At 36.9% G+C, this 19,686-nt stretch overlaps 1 protein-coding gene across 3 annotated transcripts in view; it reads right to left on the reverse strand.

Moving 5' to 3' along the window:
* Positions 1-9,562: 9,562 nt before the first annotated feature.
* Cph (BCL11 transcription factor chronophage) overlaps positions 9,563-19,686 on the reverse strand; it is a 56,739-nt gene continuing 46,615 nt past the window's right edge. For all 3 annotated transcript variants that reach the window (XM_074089942.1, XM_074089941.1, XM_074089940.1), the window contains exon 5: positions 9,563-13,165. In XM_074089942.1, coding sequence (XP_073946043.1) covers positions 11,166-13,165 — 2,000 coding nt within the window. In that variant the 3' untranslated portion in view covers positions 9,563-11,165. The remainder of the gene's footprint in view (positions 13,166-19,686) is intronic.

Genomic DNA, 19,686 nt, shown 5'->3' on the forward strand with positions numbered 1-19,686 from the left:
CTCTATCCTAGTGTTGTGGAATAAAATGTAGTGCCAAAACAATTCGAACTCCTAGTTTTTATCTTATAAATCAGACTTAGGTATTCATTGTCCGTGTATTTAATGTAACCAATAATTTTGAGCGGCTTATTTTGTATTTTACTATATTTTATTTAATAAGTTAGTATTGTGAGGACTTAGAAAAAAATTAGACAAAACTCGTCTTAATCAATAAATTATACATTAAACTAATTCATCAAGAAATTGAAGTTTTATTACTACCACTTCCTATTAATACGATTTAGAGTTTACGGTGTATGCCACCTCATGTTTTTGGACGTTTTGACCGCTGCCATGACAGCGGTTGGAACGCTCGCCCGTGCGCCCGGTGTATTCGCTCAAGGTATCTGCGTCGCGCGTCTCATTTACCCAGCAATTAACCCGCTAAGTGCAATTAGACGATTCTAAAGAATTAGGTATATTTAGACATTCTCAGTTAATCTAAATATAGTAGGATTTCTATTAATGGATCTATATTTATTCCCTAATACAACATAACACAGTACAAATCAAAATAAATCAATACCTAATACTAAAAAATATAGTTTTATTTATTCTGTATTTTGACTTTTTATTGAACTCACAGTAGTAGGTAAGCGATACACAAAACGGATACAAAAAATAAATAAAGAAAGAATAAAGCTTATTTTATGCAGTTTAACGGTTGATTCTGTGATGGAAATGTTCTAGTTAATTGTTTTGTAATGCATGCCATTAACTAACATTTTTTCAGACACGTTGACTACAATTTGGCAAAATTATGGTCCACTACTGGGTGTATTCTGTTCCTTCATTATTCGTGAGAAATAACAAAATACATATTCTCGCACATCAGTTATATTACATGACTGACATTTAAAAATTAAACATAACGGAAACCAATGTGTTTTCTTTTACCATTTTGTTGGTAGTCTAGTATGGAGACAAAAATTGTTCAATTAGATCATGATAGACCATAATCCGGAAACGGTCGTAGGATACTTTCTCTACAGGAAATTTATAAGCCGTTCCCTCGTACCGACATAAAAAGGACAACTTAGGTGCGGCGGTTGGAACGCCCGCCCGCGCGCCCATTGTGCCCACGCCCTGCGCCAGGTATTTGCGTCTCATTTGCCCAACGATTAACCCGCTCAGTGTCGAACGAGCCCAAGAATGCCCACTAAACCTAGCTCAGACACAAGAAGAAAATAAAAACCACATGTAATTTTAACGCAGGAGTAACTCGGGGTTATTTTTTGTACAGCATTGTGTTTTTTATTTCTATTAGTATTAAGTAGTCTGATTGTGCTAGTAGAAAATTAAAACAAATTAAAACTAAAAAAATAGTTAAAACAGGCTTTTACTTAAATGCTCTAAAAATAAGGCTGTAAACTTTAGGTTACCCAAATTCATCAATTTAATACATTACACAAATTATACGCTTTAAAAGGTTGGCAGGAGATTTACCTACTTATATATTTATTCTTTCTTTTGTGTAAATCTTGCGCCAAAATTTTATATCATATAAATTATGTAATGTAACAAATTGACGAGTTTGGATGGTAAAGTCAAAGTCAAAATATCTTTTTTCAATTTAGGCTATAACAAGCACTTATTCATGAATGTCAAAAAAAAACTACCACCGGTTCGGAAAAACCTCTGTTGATAAGAATCCGGCAAGAATCTCAACGAGGTATTATATGTTTTAAACAGATTTACAGTATTATTAAATGATAGGTATACATCAGAAGTATTTAACACAAATTCATTTTTAACACATTTTAAAAACTCGTGTCTGTGCTATCTGTCCTATACCATTAAGGAGTACTCTCAAGAGAGCCGAACGCGACCAAGACTGCAGAATCAAGTTATGTATGTGTATAATGATGATGATGATTATTTCATCTACGCCATCGCCAGTGAACCTTTCCACAGACTAAGTTGGTACTATATTTCACCCATGTGAGCGACTATGGCTCGCGAATTTGAACATCTCAACGACAGAATTAACGAAAATTTCTGTGTTCTGTAAGTAGCTATTTTACTTAATGATCAAATATCAAATACATTCCATTTGTAAACAAAAGGTAAATACGTAATAATAATACGAAAGCTCTTTTTTCTTTTACATACAAAACTTTCAGCTTTCAAATACGAGTACCTTGCAAGGAACCGGTTATGCCCACGCGCCGTCCACACGGCTGGCCGGGGCTTCAACCCTTCCGCTGCTCCCTGCGCTGACCCTCGACCCGTTCCCGTTAGCAAAATGCGCGCGGGGGTAAAAACGTTTTTTACCCCATAAAATTGTTATTTGAGAAACATGTGTCCTTTATTATTTTTATGGTTAGTGTTGATGTGTCGATAACTTATTTGTTTTGAATTGTGTGTCATAAGGAGTGAGGGGTTATGTGTATGTATTTGTGATAATTAAGTAAATTAATGTAATAAAGGCACCCTTTTTATAATTATGCTATCTCACTTTTTTGAACTTAGTGCGTTTAAAAGATTGCTCCCCAATAAAAAGAATGATGTTGTTTCAGTCACACATATTTATAGAACAACGAATTTGAATAAAATTTCTATCTCAGAAACATTATCCTGAGTAGTACAGGATATAACTACATTTTTAATATCCAGGAAACTTATAGCACTAAATATCAAAAAGGAAAATTAAATATTACGTTCGGTGAGACTTACTTAGGTAAAATGATTTCCTTTTGAATAATAAAAAGGGCAATCCACCAATGCTATTTTTACAAATGGCATCGTCTATGCAAAATTTATGAATGCAAGTAGAAAACTGGTTTTTCTAGAATCCAACCCTATGAAAGTTGCAAAAAGCATTTGTGAAAGCTTGCATTGTTAAAATGGCAGATGGTCAAAATTATAATGCACCGATATTAAAAAATAACAATAATTTTTGCAACGGCATTTTGCTCTTTATGTAGAAAGTTTATTGATCACAAGTGTAGTAGAGGTCGAATTCATAAAGTTATTTATTTGAAAATACATTACCAAAATGGTGGGGGGCTTATTTCTTCTGTGTCTGATAAATATAATTAGCTTTGACATATATACTTGAAAGTAAGTAGATAAAACATAAAAAAGTATAAAATATATTTTTGCTAAATTTACTTACAACACAATTTACTTACAAATCTAACTTATTGTTCTTATTATTACAACAGGTTAGCAGTTAGCACAGTAAAATTGAGAATATCAAAATATGTAAAAGTAAATCGCGCCAATTTGTTTAGTTTTTTTTTATTCAACTGGATGGCAAACGAGCAAGTGGGTTTCATCAAGAGACCCCCACCATCTAAGAGATCACCACCGCCCATAAACATCTGCAACACCAGGGGTATTGCAGATGCGCTGCCAACCTAGAGGCCTAAGATGGGATATCTCAAGTGCCAGTAATTTCACCGGCTATCTTATTCTCCACGCCGAAACACAACAGTGCAAGCACTGCTGCTTCATGGCAGGCGCAGGATTAGCGAGCAAGATGGTGCTAGCAATCCAGGCGGACCTTGCACAAGGTCCTACCACCTGCAATTTAGTAAAGATTTGTTTATTTTAAGCTTGATTTTCAATCATTTTTGTAACCATTTTATTATAATTTATTTTATAGTTTGTATTTAATAAATCTTTTCTATAACTTTAATTTGAATTAATTTATTAAATAACATTAACATAACCCAAACGGTAAATAAAATTGTAAACAGCATTGATTCACACAAATTATACTAAATTAAAGCATATTTTATGTTTGGTCATTTTTATGTCGTTAAGTACGGCACTGACCTTAATAATAATTATATGAAAACAAAAAAATATATTTTTTTAATTTTGTAAGATTGGTAATTTAAAAACGAATCCACTCAACGTTGTCTAGTCTTTCACGAACATAATATATTTTTTTTAAATAACTTAATCACGAATATATATGAAAAATTAAAAAATAACTTAATGAAACTCATCTTCCAAATATAAACACAAAAGCCCCAAACTGCCCCCTCTGCCGGCCGGCGGGCGTGGCCACTGCCCATTGGTCACTCGATCCACGCATGATACATTAGTGGGGTCTCTTCGAACGATTGTGTGTTTATTTCTGACTCGATTTTTCCAGCAGTTGCTGGGTTGAATTTTTATTGGAATTTTGAAAGAATTTAGATTTGATACAAATATTCTTTCTTGCACACCACAAATCAGTACAAAAAATATTTTATTGATTATTTGGGTATAGCATTTTCACAAAAAAGTGTACCCTTTCTTTTTTTTAAGTTTTGGAAAAAATATGTTTTTTTTTCTACTCAGAATCAAAAGCACAATCGCTTCCGATTTTTGAGAACACGTTTTTTGAGAACGCCCGGGAAGAAAAAAACTGGGACTCAGACTATCTACCGAATTTGATCTAAATCGGCTCAGCGGTTTAGACGTGAGGAGGTAACAAACAAACAGACTTACAAACTTTCGCAGTTATAATATAAGTGGGATTATAGTTATGCACTTATTTGTAGGAAGCAAGAAAAATTTTTGAATAGATATATTACGCACAATTAGAATAGATTATAGGCGTATTATAAAGTTAATGATTATATCATGGACAGGGATATTTGGAAATAATTCCGATCCGCATTAGCGATCCCTTCAAATAGCGAACCTACTGTGTTAAAAATAAAGTTGTGTTAAATACTTGTGATGTATACATATCATTTAATAATATTGTAAATCTGTTTTAAAAAAAAATATATATACCTCGTTGAGTTTCTTGCCGGATTCTTCTCAGCAGAGGTTTTTCGAACCGGTGGTAGATTTTTTTGACATTCATAAGTGCTTGTTGTGGCCTAAATTGAATAAAGATATTTTGACTTTGACTTTGAGATATAACACGCAGACACACACACACACACACGCGCACACGCGCGCACGCACACACACAACACACACACACACACACACACACACACACACACACACACACACACAGACACACACACACACACACACACACACACAATCATATTTGCTTCACTCATAGATATTAGTGATTGAGATTCGTATGTTTTTCTATTTGTTGTGAATCCATACCTACTGTATCTATATTGTCATAAACGAATGTTCTAGTTACTATTATTACGTATCTACTGTGGTAACCTATTATTCGCCATGTAACATCTTAGTTAAGTGTCATCATCATCATCATCATCAGCCCGAAGACGTCCACTGCTGGACAAAGGCCTCCCCCTTAGAACGCCACAATGAACGACAACTTGCCACTTGCATCCACCGGTTTCCCGCTACTCTCACGATGTCGTCAGTCCACCTGGTGGGAGGCCTGCCAACGCTTCGTCTTCCGGTTCGTGGTCGCCACTCGAGGACTTTTTTTTTAGTTAAGTGTACAATTTAATTGTCGTTAATTAAGGCCGGTTGGTTTCCTGAATAAATAAATAAATAAATAGTAATAGTATAGTTCTGCGACTGAATCACAACGACTATAGCGAAGCAAACGTTCTACGTTTTATAATTGCAAAGGTCGGAGCTGCAATGCGGCTTGGTTAATTATTAAATAATGTTTATTTTCGACCGCCGGCCGCGGTCACTCCGTCGGGACAAAGAATCAAAGTTTCATACCTTACACTGCGCCTACTGAGTGGATAAATTTTTATGCATTTTGAAGATAAGGTTATGTTTATTGATGATAGAAAGTTTTTGAAAAAATTACGTATATTTTTACACACATTATTTTCAGTTCGAGATTAACACCACAATAGGTATAGGCAAGGATTTTTTATTCATTCAGGTATACTTTTTTTTTTTTCATTTCGGTAACTTTATTGTTAGTAATTTTTATTATTAATAGCTACGATTTAACAGGGTATCCGTCATGTGCATTTGTTTGTAAAATCAAGCAATTAATTAAACACTGAATACTAATTACAATTAATTCTTTAAATAAAATATTTATTAATTATTAATGATTCCTACTTTATTTTCCTAAAAAGAAAAATCTTAATTGACCTCCTTGCTGCTTAAGAAGTTAAAACTAGCGACACCTAGCGTATTACACCTGAACAAGCGTCTAACGCCATCTAGTGAGTTTCGGCTACATCAGTAAGTATGCAATCGATCTAAGATTTACATTGTTGTGATTGATAACAATCTAATAAGATTTATTTTGTAAATAATCCAATTGGACAAAAAGCTGGGCCACGAAAATGAAACAAAATCTTTTATCGAATTCCAATTGGTGTTAGTAAATAATACCACATACAAACTTAATAAAAAGTCATTGAATATTTTTGGCATAAAGAATTCAGGTATGATTTATTATTTATAAAAGTAATTATTGTATGTATGGTTGCAGCACATAACTAAAATATCCATATTACTTACATAATTTACTGATATGTAATATTAACTTACGAGTACATTTAATTTTATGGCACAAATTCAAAAATTTAAAACGCGGAATCTGAATGAAAAAAAAAACATTTTGTGTTAAAGCATATTTTACAAATAATAGTTTCAGTTTGTTTCACTCTCATTTTTTATTCGAAATATCCTTTATAAAAATCCCAAGTTTCACCTTCTGAGAAATCAAAGTTACTCGTAACAAAAATAACCAACTTCACCCTGATTTAAACTTGGACCACACGGACAAAACTTCCCAACAAGTTGCAACCCTCTACAGTTGCGCGCTACTCGACCACAGATGGCGCTAGTATACACAAACCAGAATCAACATGGTTCACAACAGAGCAGAGATCGTAAACTATTTTTTGTATGGAACTAAGTAAAAATCTTATTGTATATTGTAAAACTTTCTGATTAAGATTTCATTCAATCTAACATTAAGGATGTACCTATCCTATACGTTTTTACTTCTCGGCAATTTGAATGAAAACATGCTTAATAAAATACTGTAGTTATCCTGTGATTGCATTGAATAACATAATTTGTATAATAGTACTTTAGTTTGATTATTTCATTGCTCTATCTCTCTACCTCATCATCATCATCATCATCCCAGCCTATATTATATACGTCCCACTGCTGGGCACAGGCCTCCTCTCAGAATGAGTGCTTGGGCCGTAGTGCCCACGCAGGCCCAGTGCGGATTGGGAACTTCACACACACCATTGAATTGCTTCGCAGGTTTGTGCAGGTTTCCTCACGATGTTTTCCTTCACCGTAAAGCTTGTGGTAAATTTCAAACGTAATTTCGCACATGAATTTCGAATAACTCAGAGGTGCGAGCTGGGGTTTGAACCTACGATCCTCTGCTAGAGAGGCCATAGGTCAAACCAACCGGCCACCACGGCTTTTTTAGCAGCAGGGTAGCAGACCTGAGTATTTGATATTAATATCAGCTTGAGAACATCCACATTGTCATTTTCTTCTAAAAAAGGGTCTTGACAGACGGAAGGACAATAAGGTAGCACTAAAAGGGTTCCTTTTTTGCCGACTTAGGCACTGAACCCTAAAAATTTAAGCAATCTGTTGAGAACCGAGTCATTGCGGCAAGACGCCACTAGTAATGAGTATTATACACGTAAATCCTATAATAATAAATGCGAAAGTTTGTAATTGTACGAGTGTTTGTTACTTTTTCACATTAAAATGATTAGACGGATTAGGATAAAGTTTCGCACAGATAGTTTATTATTACGACCAGATCTTTTGACGACCAGATGGCCTAGTGGTTAGAGAATCTGACTACGAAGCTTGAGGTCCCGGGTTCGATTCCCGTGTCGGGACAGATATTTGTATGAAAAATACGAATGTTTGTTCTCGGGTCTTGGATGTTTAATATGTGTTTAAGTATGTATTTATCTATATATTTATATTTATCCGTTGCTTAGTACCCATAACACAAGCTTTGCTAAGCTTACTTTGGGACTAGGTCAATTGGTGTGAATTTTCCCGTGATATTTATTTATTATTTATTAGGTACAACTTGGATTAACATGACACGTATGTAGATCGGAAAATTGTAGACACAGTTTCATCTTCACAGAAAAAGTCGCAGAAAAAAGGTATTACGATGTAGGTACTTCCTTTTTACTCGTAATTGTAAGTTTCCATTCAAGTCATGAAAAGCCATGGTGGCCTAGTGGTATGATTCATCGCGTCTCAAGCCAAGGATCGTGGGTTCAAACCCCAGCTCGCACCTCTGAGTTTTTCGAAACTCACGTGCGAAATTACTATGAAATTTACCATGGCTTTACGGCGAAGGAAAACATCGCGAGGAAACTTGTACGCTTCTGCGAAGCTATTTCATGGCGTGTGTGAAGTTCCCAATCCACACTGGGTACGCGTGGGAACTACGGCCCAAGCCCTCTCATTCTGAGAGGAGGCCTGTGCCCAGCTGTGGGACATATATATAGGCTGGGGATGATTCAAGTCATTACATCGTAGACTCGTTACGCTTTGAACAGTGATTTACTGCAGGCACTGAAACATTAAGAGTTTCTAAAAACCCCGTGGCCGTGCCTTATTTTAGAAAGAACGAACCCATCTCTTCCCATGGATGTCGTAAAATGTGAGTAAGGACCTGATCTGAGAGTGGGCCGTAGCCATCGACATCTATGTAGGTATATGTCGGCAGCCGATCGTAAAATCCGCCAAATCACGAAATTCCTAGGCATATCGTGAAATGGCGCCATTTCATGAATTGGCTAAGGCACATCCGCCATATAATGATAATGATCGCAAGATGTTGTTTTGAACGCAAAATACCTACCTAAATTTTGATGTGCATGATGTGCCCGGTATAGGGGCTAGGATCGACGAATTCATTGCTCTAATCGATCTGCCGTATTGTTTTTCAGGCACATTGTGATATGCCTGGCCAACTTTTCGGCATATCATGAAATGGCATATCATGATTCGGCATAAGCTTAGCTATCGTAAGTTTGCGGGTGAGCAAGGAAATTATTTTAGTTCATTGATATGGACCTCCGCAAAGTAACGCCTAATTCAATAAATTATCGAAATATTGTCATTTAACTTATTTTTTTAAAGTTTTACTTTTTGGGGTTCGGTACCTCAGTCGGGAAAAACGAATCCCCCTCAAGGATCATTTTGCTGTCCGTCCTTCTATCCATCCTGTCCATCAACGCAATGATAAGATACTCGTGCAGTCATCAAAAAGGAGTTCTCATACAAATTGCAGGGAAACAAAAACTATAGGTTTAGAATAAGTTTTTTTTTAAATATATTTTCTGTTTAAATATATCTCAAGTAAACCTATGGTTACAGTTTTATTAGAATCCTTTTAAAAGAAGACAGTTTTTTATTCGTCGAAATTAACATCAAATTTAAATAGGTATAGTGTTTCTGTTTCCATCCGTCCATCCCAGCCTATAACGTCCCACTGCCGGGCACAGGCCTCCTCTCAAAATGAGAGGGCTTTGGCCATAGTTCCCACGCGGGCCCAGTGCGGATTGGGAACTATACACACACCATTGAATAGCTTCGCAGGTTTGTGCAGTGTTTGTGTATTTTGTTATGTTTATTAGGGTAAAATTAAACAAAGTGATTGATTAACAAATCGTGGATATTTATTGAAATAAAAATAATAAAAATGAAATATAATAAAAACAGTTCATATTTCACGTAGTTACACAATAAAATTTGTCTTAGTGTTTTTGTTTTGCTATACGTCTCCGTTTTTTGTCAGTAATATCGAGGTAAAGGTAATTTTACTGATTTACTGTAATCATAATTAGTTAATAAAATCTTTTTAGGCATCAAGTTCTGAGTTGCTAAACGAATACACTTTTTAAAATAATTTCACCTCAATCAAAGATTCTATTGACTAAATATAACAACATTATTTACAGCTATTCATCCAAAGATGATACTTAAGTTTGAAAAAATTTAGTTCAAAGAATCATGCCAACAATGTACCGTAATGTTTGAAATGACTCTTTGGTAAAAAACTGAGCTAAATTACTTAAGTCTTGTCTATACGACGTAAAAATACTTTGAAAATTAACATCAAGATATCGTGAAACATCGTATGGAGAAGTCTTAAAGGAGTTCACAATTTATAGACAAGGAGACCGGAGACAAAATCCTTCTATAATTCCCTTACATTTATCTAATATAAATTCTATCATAATTTACATTAAGTACGTATACTGAAAGATTTCACACTTGGACTAATTTAGGTACGAGTGAAAGGTTCTCCATAAATCACGAAAAATTAAATAAAAACAAAACTGGAATTATTTTTCAGTCTTAAAAGAAACTAGCTCTCGTACGTCGCACCCGACGCAAGAAACAAACGCCATACGCCTCTCCGATAGATTTACTTTGATTAATTTAAACACTAATTAAATTTAGAAATACGCAATTACGAATAACACGTACACTTAAAATCGATTCCAATTTTGCTTTCTAGAATACTTAAAATATCGATTACAGGAAACTCACCGTATTTTCCAAATTTCGTTTATTTATTTTCTATAACATTCGAAACATCTTGTCATCTATAAATATGAACATCAATAGGTACTCGATTTACATATCATACTTACACCTAATATGTACAGGCTTATCTAAGATAGGAAACATTTTGCTTATTATTGTACAGTAAACCCGAAAATTACCAAACAACTTACTCCCAAACACGTACATGCTACACCAAACTATGAAGATCCTAAGAAAATACTGGAAAAATCTATTCGTAATTGACACTATACAGCTTACAACTAAACCATACATTAAATCAACATAGCTTAACTTTGGCATTGGTTTCCACATTTTCTATAAATAAAAACATGTCAAACAAAGATCAATCGAATGTAACATTTAAAGATCATTGAAAATGAACAGTACAGCCTCCAAAAAAAACATAATTTGCAAACTAACATTAACAATTCAACGGGAATGCTCAACATGGGTTCAGCTCAGGCCTATACGATATGTCACTTAACACGAAAATTAAATTAATGCCCTTCGGTGCGGAAGCTCTTGGGCTATTGCAATCATTTTGCCAACCAATCCTTAAGACTAGAACGTCAGTATAATTTTCTCGACGTGTGATAATGTTCTAAGAGCGAAACATGAATTTAGACTTAGAAGATCTGGCTTGGCGGCGCAGGCGGCGGCAGACGGAGCCCGCCCCACGGGTAGAGTCACGACGCCTCGTCGCGACACGCATTTGAGTCGTCTGATAGCGCGAGGGGAGCACCGTTGCTTTGGTTCACAACACACTTGCGCATATGCTTCTCCAGGGTTGAAGGTACGGAGAAAGGCATCTCGCAGAACCGACACCGATACACGTCCTTGCCGAGCCGGCCATGGGTCTTCATGTGCCTCGTCAACTTCGAACTCTGGGCACACGCGTACGAGCATAGCTCACATTTATACGGTTTCTCTCCTGTATGAGACCGCCTGTGGACCGTCAGGTTAGAACAGTTCTTAAACACTTTCCCGCAGTATTCACATGTGTCGTTCCGCCGTCCATCCTTCGATTTTAATAAAGGATTTTGCAAGAGACCATTGCTACTGTTCTTGAGGCCGTCAAAAATGTTTTCTGGAGGTCTTTGCGCGTGCAACGTCGGTAACCACCAACCTTCTCCCCGTTCCATATCCAACTTCATGCGTTTCGAAGCTTCGAATGGATTCTCAAAAGGATTAAACAAAGGGTGAGGTTGAGGCGGCATCTTTGCAAACTCTTCTTTTAAGCGCAGCGCTGCGGTCGGCGGCATACCATTTGGCTTATCACTGGAAGGTCCGTTGTTGTTGTCTCGATCCTTGGCCAGCTGCCATTTTAATGAGTTTCCCGATTCCTGTAGTGCTTGCTTGAAAGCTTCACTATATTGAGCAATGTTTGATAAGCCAAATTTGTCCATAAGTTCACCGACAACCGAGGCAGATGGGGGATGAGCGGGAAGCGGAAGAGCTTGTTTGCGCGGCGGAGCGGACGGCGCACTGCTGTTTGACACGGTCAAGTCCTCAGCTTCTTCTACATCATCGCCATCTTCGTTCTCCTCATCGTCCTCACCGTCAAGCTCTTCATCTTCAAGATCCTCATCACTGTCATCTTCGCCGGTGTCTCCCCCTGACTCGCCATCTTCCATATTGGTGTCAGTTCCTCGATGCACTTTCATATGCCGTTTTAATTTAGATACTTTCTCGAACGTCTCATCACATTCACTACACTTAAACGGTCTTTCCCCGGTATGCACGCGGCGGTGCACCATCAAATTGTTCTCGTATCGGAATTTTTTGCCGCAAAACTCACAGGAATGTACCGCCTCGTCGTTACTGCGTTTTGCAGGCGGAGTCGAAGAGGGGCGGTCGGGCGGCGGGGCGTCCGCGACCGGCGGCTCGGCGCGGCGCTCGGGCGACGCCGAGCTATGGGGCCTAGAGACGTCGCGCGGCGCCTCCGCCGTTCCGGGGCCGGCGCCCACCGGCGGCGTCTGGCCGACTCGGGAGGGCGACGGGGAAGCGAACGGCGGCGAATGCTTCCTGGGGCTAGGAGAGCTCGAATTGCCTGTGGCCGCCCCTGGACTGGTCGTACCGGCCAGTTGCCGCAAGCGCTGCGAGTAAAAATCCAGCTGGGGTTCAAGTGATAGTGGTTGTGATACTGGAGGTACTCTGTCCCGTGAAGAGACCGACGTCGGTATGACGGGAGGCCGGTCCGCTGGTGACGGGAACGGTTGGTGGGGAGGGAGCGAGTTGGCCGCTACTGCTGCCGCAGCGGCTGCCAAGTTGATCCCGTGATGTCGAAACTGCTCTGAGACCAGTTGCTCCATTCTGAATCGGTGGTCGTGATGATTAGGTCGTGCGAATAGTGGCGCAGGAGGAACTGATGGGTGAGCTAGTGGTGGTAAGCTCCCGGGGAGCGGCATTCTTAGTAAGCCGCCGACTCCGAAAGGTGAATGCATGTCCGGAGGTGGTAAGAGAGGATGGTGGCGGAGGGCGGGCGGCGGAAGCGGCGCGCCCGTGGATGAACAACCAGAGCTAGAAGAGGAGGTGCTTGAAGACGAGTGGTTCTGCTTGTTAAGCTGATGCTGCGGCGCGCTCTCCACGTATATCTTGACTCCGTGCACGTGTTGGACATGCTGAAGAAGCCGCCACGCAGAATGTACCCGCGCCTTGCACGTTGAACACACGTAGTTGCTCGGTTCTGCGGACAAAGATGAGGCGAATTAAAATCAAGAATCAAAAAGTAATCTCTTAGGGGAGCTTCCCGATGGAAGATTTAGAGCAATATTAACACGGGCAAAGTGTCTAGTAATAGCTCTCACATATCGTAGTGTTGGGCCTAGGGTGTGTGCGTGGAGCGCATGTTAAGCAGGAGGTCCGAGGGCCGGGCGTGAATGATCGCCCCTCCGTGTCCCGCGTGATTCATGCACCTCTAAAATCTTATGAAATATACGCGGTCGGGATCACGTGCCGGCCTAGCGATGTTGATATTGAAATCTATGTAACATTATCCCGTTGAAATGATTTCAACCGAAGAAATTATTATATGTTTAATTTTGAAATAGCGTTAAGCGTGACTATGCAGTGATCTTGGACCAGTTTTTTTCGGGTTTAATAAAATACTGGAGTACAAACAATGGACGTCACAGGGGACCCAAGAGCTGGCAGCTTGCGCGGGTAAAGAATTGGCGAACGCTGCCAGCGTCTTCGGATCGAAACCTTGCCTAAGAGGACTCCTTTAATTTTTTCATGTACTTTAAATTTAAGAAAAGAAAGAAAGAAAGAAGACATTTATTCGTGACAACATGAGAAGAGTGGATAAAAATAAAAATTTAGGATAGGAATATACAAATAGTCAGAAGTTGATTGATAATTTCGTCACTTTACATAAATAAATAATAATTAAGTAACATATTCCTTGAAGCTTTTTTAGGGGTGCATTAAGAAAGTACTTTCAAACAGATAGACACAGGAACGGAGAAACAGTTTTAAATATTTATTAATTTAGGCAAATCAAGCAAGATAATTTGTGGTTGAATCTCCTCTGTTAGGCGAAAAAATTTAAAGTGAAAAATAAATGGTAATAAATCGTAAATAAGTATACGAATAGGTAGGCGTCACTTTGTACCATCAGCCAAATATGTGGTCTACCACCCTAAAGTTCATAATCGTTTGCATGTCATAAAACAATAATGCCGATCGGTTTAGCGACATATTCATTTGATAGGAACTTGTTTAAAAATTGGTAGGTAGACCACTTATTTGGCTGATGGTACCTATCCGATTTCGCCTAAGCGTGATAAAATTTTCACGTTAGATACTGAATCATGTAGCAGTCTGGAATCTTAATTTAATTTCTTTGACAGAGGTAAAACGGTTCCACCCTGGTTCGTACACCAGTTTCCTCCCCCATATCCTCTTAGTACACAGCAAGCACGTTCAAATCGTAAATTATTTAATTCAGTGGTACAACAAATCTGGCCCGTAACAATTTGACCGTTACAATTCAATAATCATCTTAAGAGTCCGATGTTATCACGCCGCACCCACTAGTGTTGCTCGCTATCGATGAGAACTGGCACAAGTCGATAAAGATATGGACACGCAAATTTTTACTACCCAGTATAGGTGAGATTAGCGGGAAGCATAATCCTAAGTTGCAATTTTGGATTTGGAAGGTCTATAAACTTGTTAAATTAGTATGTAAATATGGTCGTCAATTATTTACGAATCAAAAAATATTAATACATATTTTGTTTAATAATTACTTTGCATTTATAATATTGGTGATGGCAGCTAACGATAGCGACAAAATGACCGGATGGCCAAGTGGTTAGAGAATCTGACTACGAAGCTTGAGGTCCTGGGTTCGATTCCCAGCCGGGACACATATTTGTATGAATAATACGAATGTTTGTTCTCGGGTCTTGATTGTTTAATATCTATTTAAGTATGTTTATCCGTTACCTAGTATCCATTGTCCAAGCTTTGCTTAGTTTGGGACTAGGTCAATTGGTGTCGAGTGTCCCATGATATTTATGATTATTATTATTAATGTGAAATAAAACACTATTATATGATCTCACTTTTTATATTATCTTGAACTGAACAGCGATTAACCTCTACCTATATCACTTGATGATAAGTACTCGTATAGTGTAGATGAGACTAAAGATGTACATATCTTGCTGGTTTAGTATTAGCCCATGCATTCTTAAAAAAACTGTTTAAATTTAATAAAAGATAATGTACCGATAAAGATAAAACAATATAGATCATAGCCCATCCCTATCTCGGAGACGTTATTGTCTCCACAATAAAATGTGGGCCGCGCTTACAATGAGCAATCAAATTACTGTCAAAACTGCGCCTTGCACGGCCAGTGCGTGCGTGGTCAAGCAGTCAAGCGCGGCAGCGTTACTTACTGGCATCATATTTTTTAATTTGGTAAACATTCTAAATTTAAATTATGTTTTTTTAAATCTTCACTTCAAATGCTGGCTGATTTTTGACTTGTGTCTAAAAAGAAGGAAATTATTAACCCGAGAATTCGTCTTTCAATTATTATACCTGTTTAAAAAAATATAATCGCGATTTTTTATTTTATTTTATTGTGAATGTCAGTACCATCAGAAATTAAATGAAATTAATACTCTTAATAGCGATCTAAACAAAACATTAGGAAATGTGATTTAAGTATTTCTTAGATTTCAATGTGAAAGATACTAAACTTGTGCCTAAACTACTGTCGTGCGTGACATTGTGATAGAAAATTGAATAGGGCAGAAGTATCGGTTTTGGCCGTTTTTGACCAGTTGGCATTTGAAGTCATATATAAAAAGTTATAGTATTAAAATAATGTGTTTAGTAAGTTTTCAAAAGTTTATACTGAGACGAATAAAGTTTGTAAAAAGATATCATTTAATGTAGGTAACTTAAAAGAAATCCTTTAATTTCACTTTCAATGCTTACTTACTAATTTATTTGTCAAACATAGTTGGTAATGATTTATTACCATAAATTTATTTCAAATATTTAAACAATAAATGACCACAAACGGTACAGTGGCCACAAACGGTACTTCTGCCCTATTTTAAACGATAAGATTCTTTTTCTCTTTTTAAATTTTGCACAAAATGATGTATTTAAGTAGTAGGTATGCACTATTCTTTACCGTCATAAAAATGAAAAGTGATACAAATGTAGGTTTAAAGGCGAACTTGTTCCTTGAAGGTGCCTTTTTCAAGTTACATAATTTAATAATGATCTGAAAATGGTTTTTTATGTAGGTAAGTACAAACATCCCTAACAAAAGTACATAAAAAGTAAAATGAAAAAAGGTATGTAAAAAGTTCTTGTACTTATATAGTCGAACAAACTGATGCATGCAATGCACCCGGTTGGAACTTTTGTGCAACTAATGTCATGTTGACATACCATATTTTTGTCAAGGAAATCATAGTGAAGTTGATTACCTATTAAAAGGTTTCCATCCACCAGGATACAGTCAGTCCCAACCAACAACATGTACCAACATGAATCAGGTTATTCGACTGTACCTACGTTTGTCAAGTTTCTTAAGTTTTCATAGACAACCTCCAAAAGTCTTGCCGTCTCACACTGACGCTTAAAAGACGAATAAAATGTAATCCTTTTTCTGGTACAGTTAACCGTAATACTAGATATATCAGGTTATAAATATTGTGACCTTTTTGTACGATTGTGCATTGTGTCTGGTCATCGCGGTACCGACAGCAGAGAAAATGGAACAAATTCTAATTTCCTGTGCCTTTTAATTTCCTGCATTCTTATTCTATTCCATTTAAGGCTTTAATAGGTTCTAGATTTTCTTATTATATGACGCGACGCAAAGAGCGGTAATGTTAATCAACTGGAAAGGATGAAAGAATGTTTTCATTTGTTTTAAATAAGTAAGAAAATTTTATACGCACGAGCTGAGCGTAGTAGCTTAATATTTTAGTTCTTTAAATTAAAATGAAATGAAAAAACGTTTATTATAACACCAGGATAATAACATTCAATTACTAAATACAGTGGATCCCAAATTAGGCTGAGCCTGTATCTTGGGACCCGGCTTGGGACCTTTGTCGCCGCAAACAGAAATACTAGGATAATATGGCATAATACAAATGACCAAAGTGACAAGGCACTGAAGTGTTTCTCGATTTTTACCTTGTCTGATGCAGTATTTAGAAATATAGTCGTGTGCTATTTTAAATATGAGAATAAATGTAATATTTCTTGTTAAAAAATTTCTTTCACACAATTTTTTGTAACACAAGCTTTGTCTAACAAAAATCCGAGCCTGTCGCTAGTTACATGTTTAATATTATATCCTTTCATGCTGTTTTTCTGAATAAGTACCTATCTAATTGTGAGAAACGCATTAAAATCCGTAGCATAATTTAAAAAATCTCTACTTTATTTTACACTAGTTATATAACAATAAAGAACACAACACAAAGTTCAAAACACCAAAAAACAAACGACGTTTTTGTTAAAAAAACCTCTATCGTATGTTTTTCCAACGCTACACTCTTGTCACTCCCGATACATGGTGTAAGTAGGGTCAGCAGCGAAGTTGGTAGTCGGGCGGCTTACGATCCGCGCCGGATTACAGCGATTACAGACCGAGCTGTAATTTAAATCGATTGTCCGATAACATCTTGTTGTCTGACCGTACTTTTACAGGATGCTCTGGTTTTGTTATTGATTTAGTTTTGTTAAGAAAAAGTTATAGTTTTATTTTTGTCAACATGTGCAGTGATAGTGTTAGAGATATATATTATGAATAATAATTACAATATAAACTACTTAGTTATATGTGTATAGGTTATGATAATCAGATTCAAAAGAGATCCAAAAAACACACTAGCACAGTAATGTCAAAATGACTACATTCGTCATAATAATTATGGACTAAAATGTATAAGTAATTAATGCCCATTAGTATTTGTTTTTTTTTACGATGAAATATGTCTGTTAAAAGTTTGTTAATAAAAACTAAATATTTTTAAGCTATTCAATTGATAAAATCTGGAGCAAAATATATTGTAAAAATAAAACAGCCTGTATATCACAATGTTCTGATAATAGTGATATGTATGTGTATAAGTAGATAATTATTTGATTGTGCCGCGATATCATTGGAGACTAGTGTGGGTGGTCAATCAAATGTTTAAGCCGTCACATTATTTAATTTGATGGACTTTCAATCAGTGTAAGCTTCTTAATTTAGTACTGTAACTGTCGCATTCGAAATGTCAGTTTCAAAAAAAAAATAAAATATACAGTACAGTCAATAGCACTTTTTTGACTCTTCCCTAGTGCCTGTGTTCAAAATTAGAATGTTTTGACCTGATCAGATGCTGCATTTTTTTTAACTCTTTGATTTAAATAAATCATGCTGGCCGCATACAATAAAAAAACGAACCAGCACACGCGACCATCCCAAACACGTTCCGAATTCAAAATTTTAATTCTGCTAACCAGCCAGCAACTGTTATGGGTCACAATCCACACCGTTCGTATACGGTGGGGGAGGGAGGTCATTCGGCGCAGCGGCGCTACGGACGTCCGCCGCATAACAAGTCGATGGGATGCCTTTCTTATTTTATATTTGCGAACGAAATGTGAAATTGTGGTTTTAATTCCGCGCTGATTGGTGCATCGGCTGAGTTTCGGTATTGAAATTTGAAGTTTTGTTGTGTTCTTGGTATAACTGAGTGGTTTCGGACTTTTCCAGTTTAAAGTGTAGTTTCTATTTTGTTTCTTTATTACGTAATTTTTATTTTCTTACTTAGAATCATGAATCTGCTACGGAAGACGGTGTAGTAAAATTTCCGTATACACATATAAATATAGTGATAAAAATAAAACATAATAGCTCAGGAAAAAAAAACATTTTCAAACATTGTTAAGGTAAATATTATAATTAGATATCTACTTAAGTATTCTACGTTGTTTGGCGGTCAAAATTATTATCTGTTAGCGACCCTGACTGAACGTTAGAGGTCGTGGGTTCAAACTTCAATGGGCATATTTGTAAAAGAAATATGAATATACCTGAATATGAAATTAAAGTTATTTGATTCGGTAGTTTTATATTCGAATCAAATGGAGGCACGAAATAAAGAGTCATATTTTTTGGCATACCCACTTAACTTCTTAATCTGTCATCTCCCAGGATAACAGGATCAAAGGAATTTGGGCACAAATTTGTGCCTCTGGGAGAGGACAGGTTAAACTGAGAACGAAAATGATTAAAACAAAAAATGTTATTTATTCGAGGCGCCTAAATGGTTATAACCTTCAGTCAGTTAGTAACGTAACGCGGTTGTGCTTTAAAAAAAATTGCTAATCAATAAGCACTGTCATTTAGTAAAATTTGTGAAAATATAAAAAAAAAATTGCGCATAGAAAGGAGAGAAAAAGCAGTAACATCATTCATAAAAATATAATATTCATTTCGTGTGTAATAAATTAGCAATGCTTTAAATACTTCATTTTCTGTCTCTATGATGATAATTCTATCGATTAAACCTTTATTTTCTTTTACTATCGGTTATTAATGCCATAAACAAGTTGTTAGTTCCCATCACTAGCGGGGTTGTAGTTCCAGCCGCGTCCGCGAGAGGCGCTGGGGTGCGAACAACTGTCGGCGACGCCGGATGCCGCACTGGCGGTTTCCGGTCGAGGGTA

This window comes from Choristoneura fumiferana, chromosome 7, assembly GCF_025370935.1.
Source record: "Choristoneura fumiferana chromosome 7, NRCan_CFum_1, whole genome shotgun sequence".
Lineage (NCBI taxonomy): Eukaryota > Metazoa > Arthropoda > Insecta > Lepidoptera > Tortricidae > Choristoneura > Choristoneura fumiferana.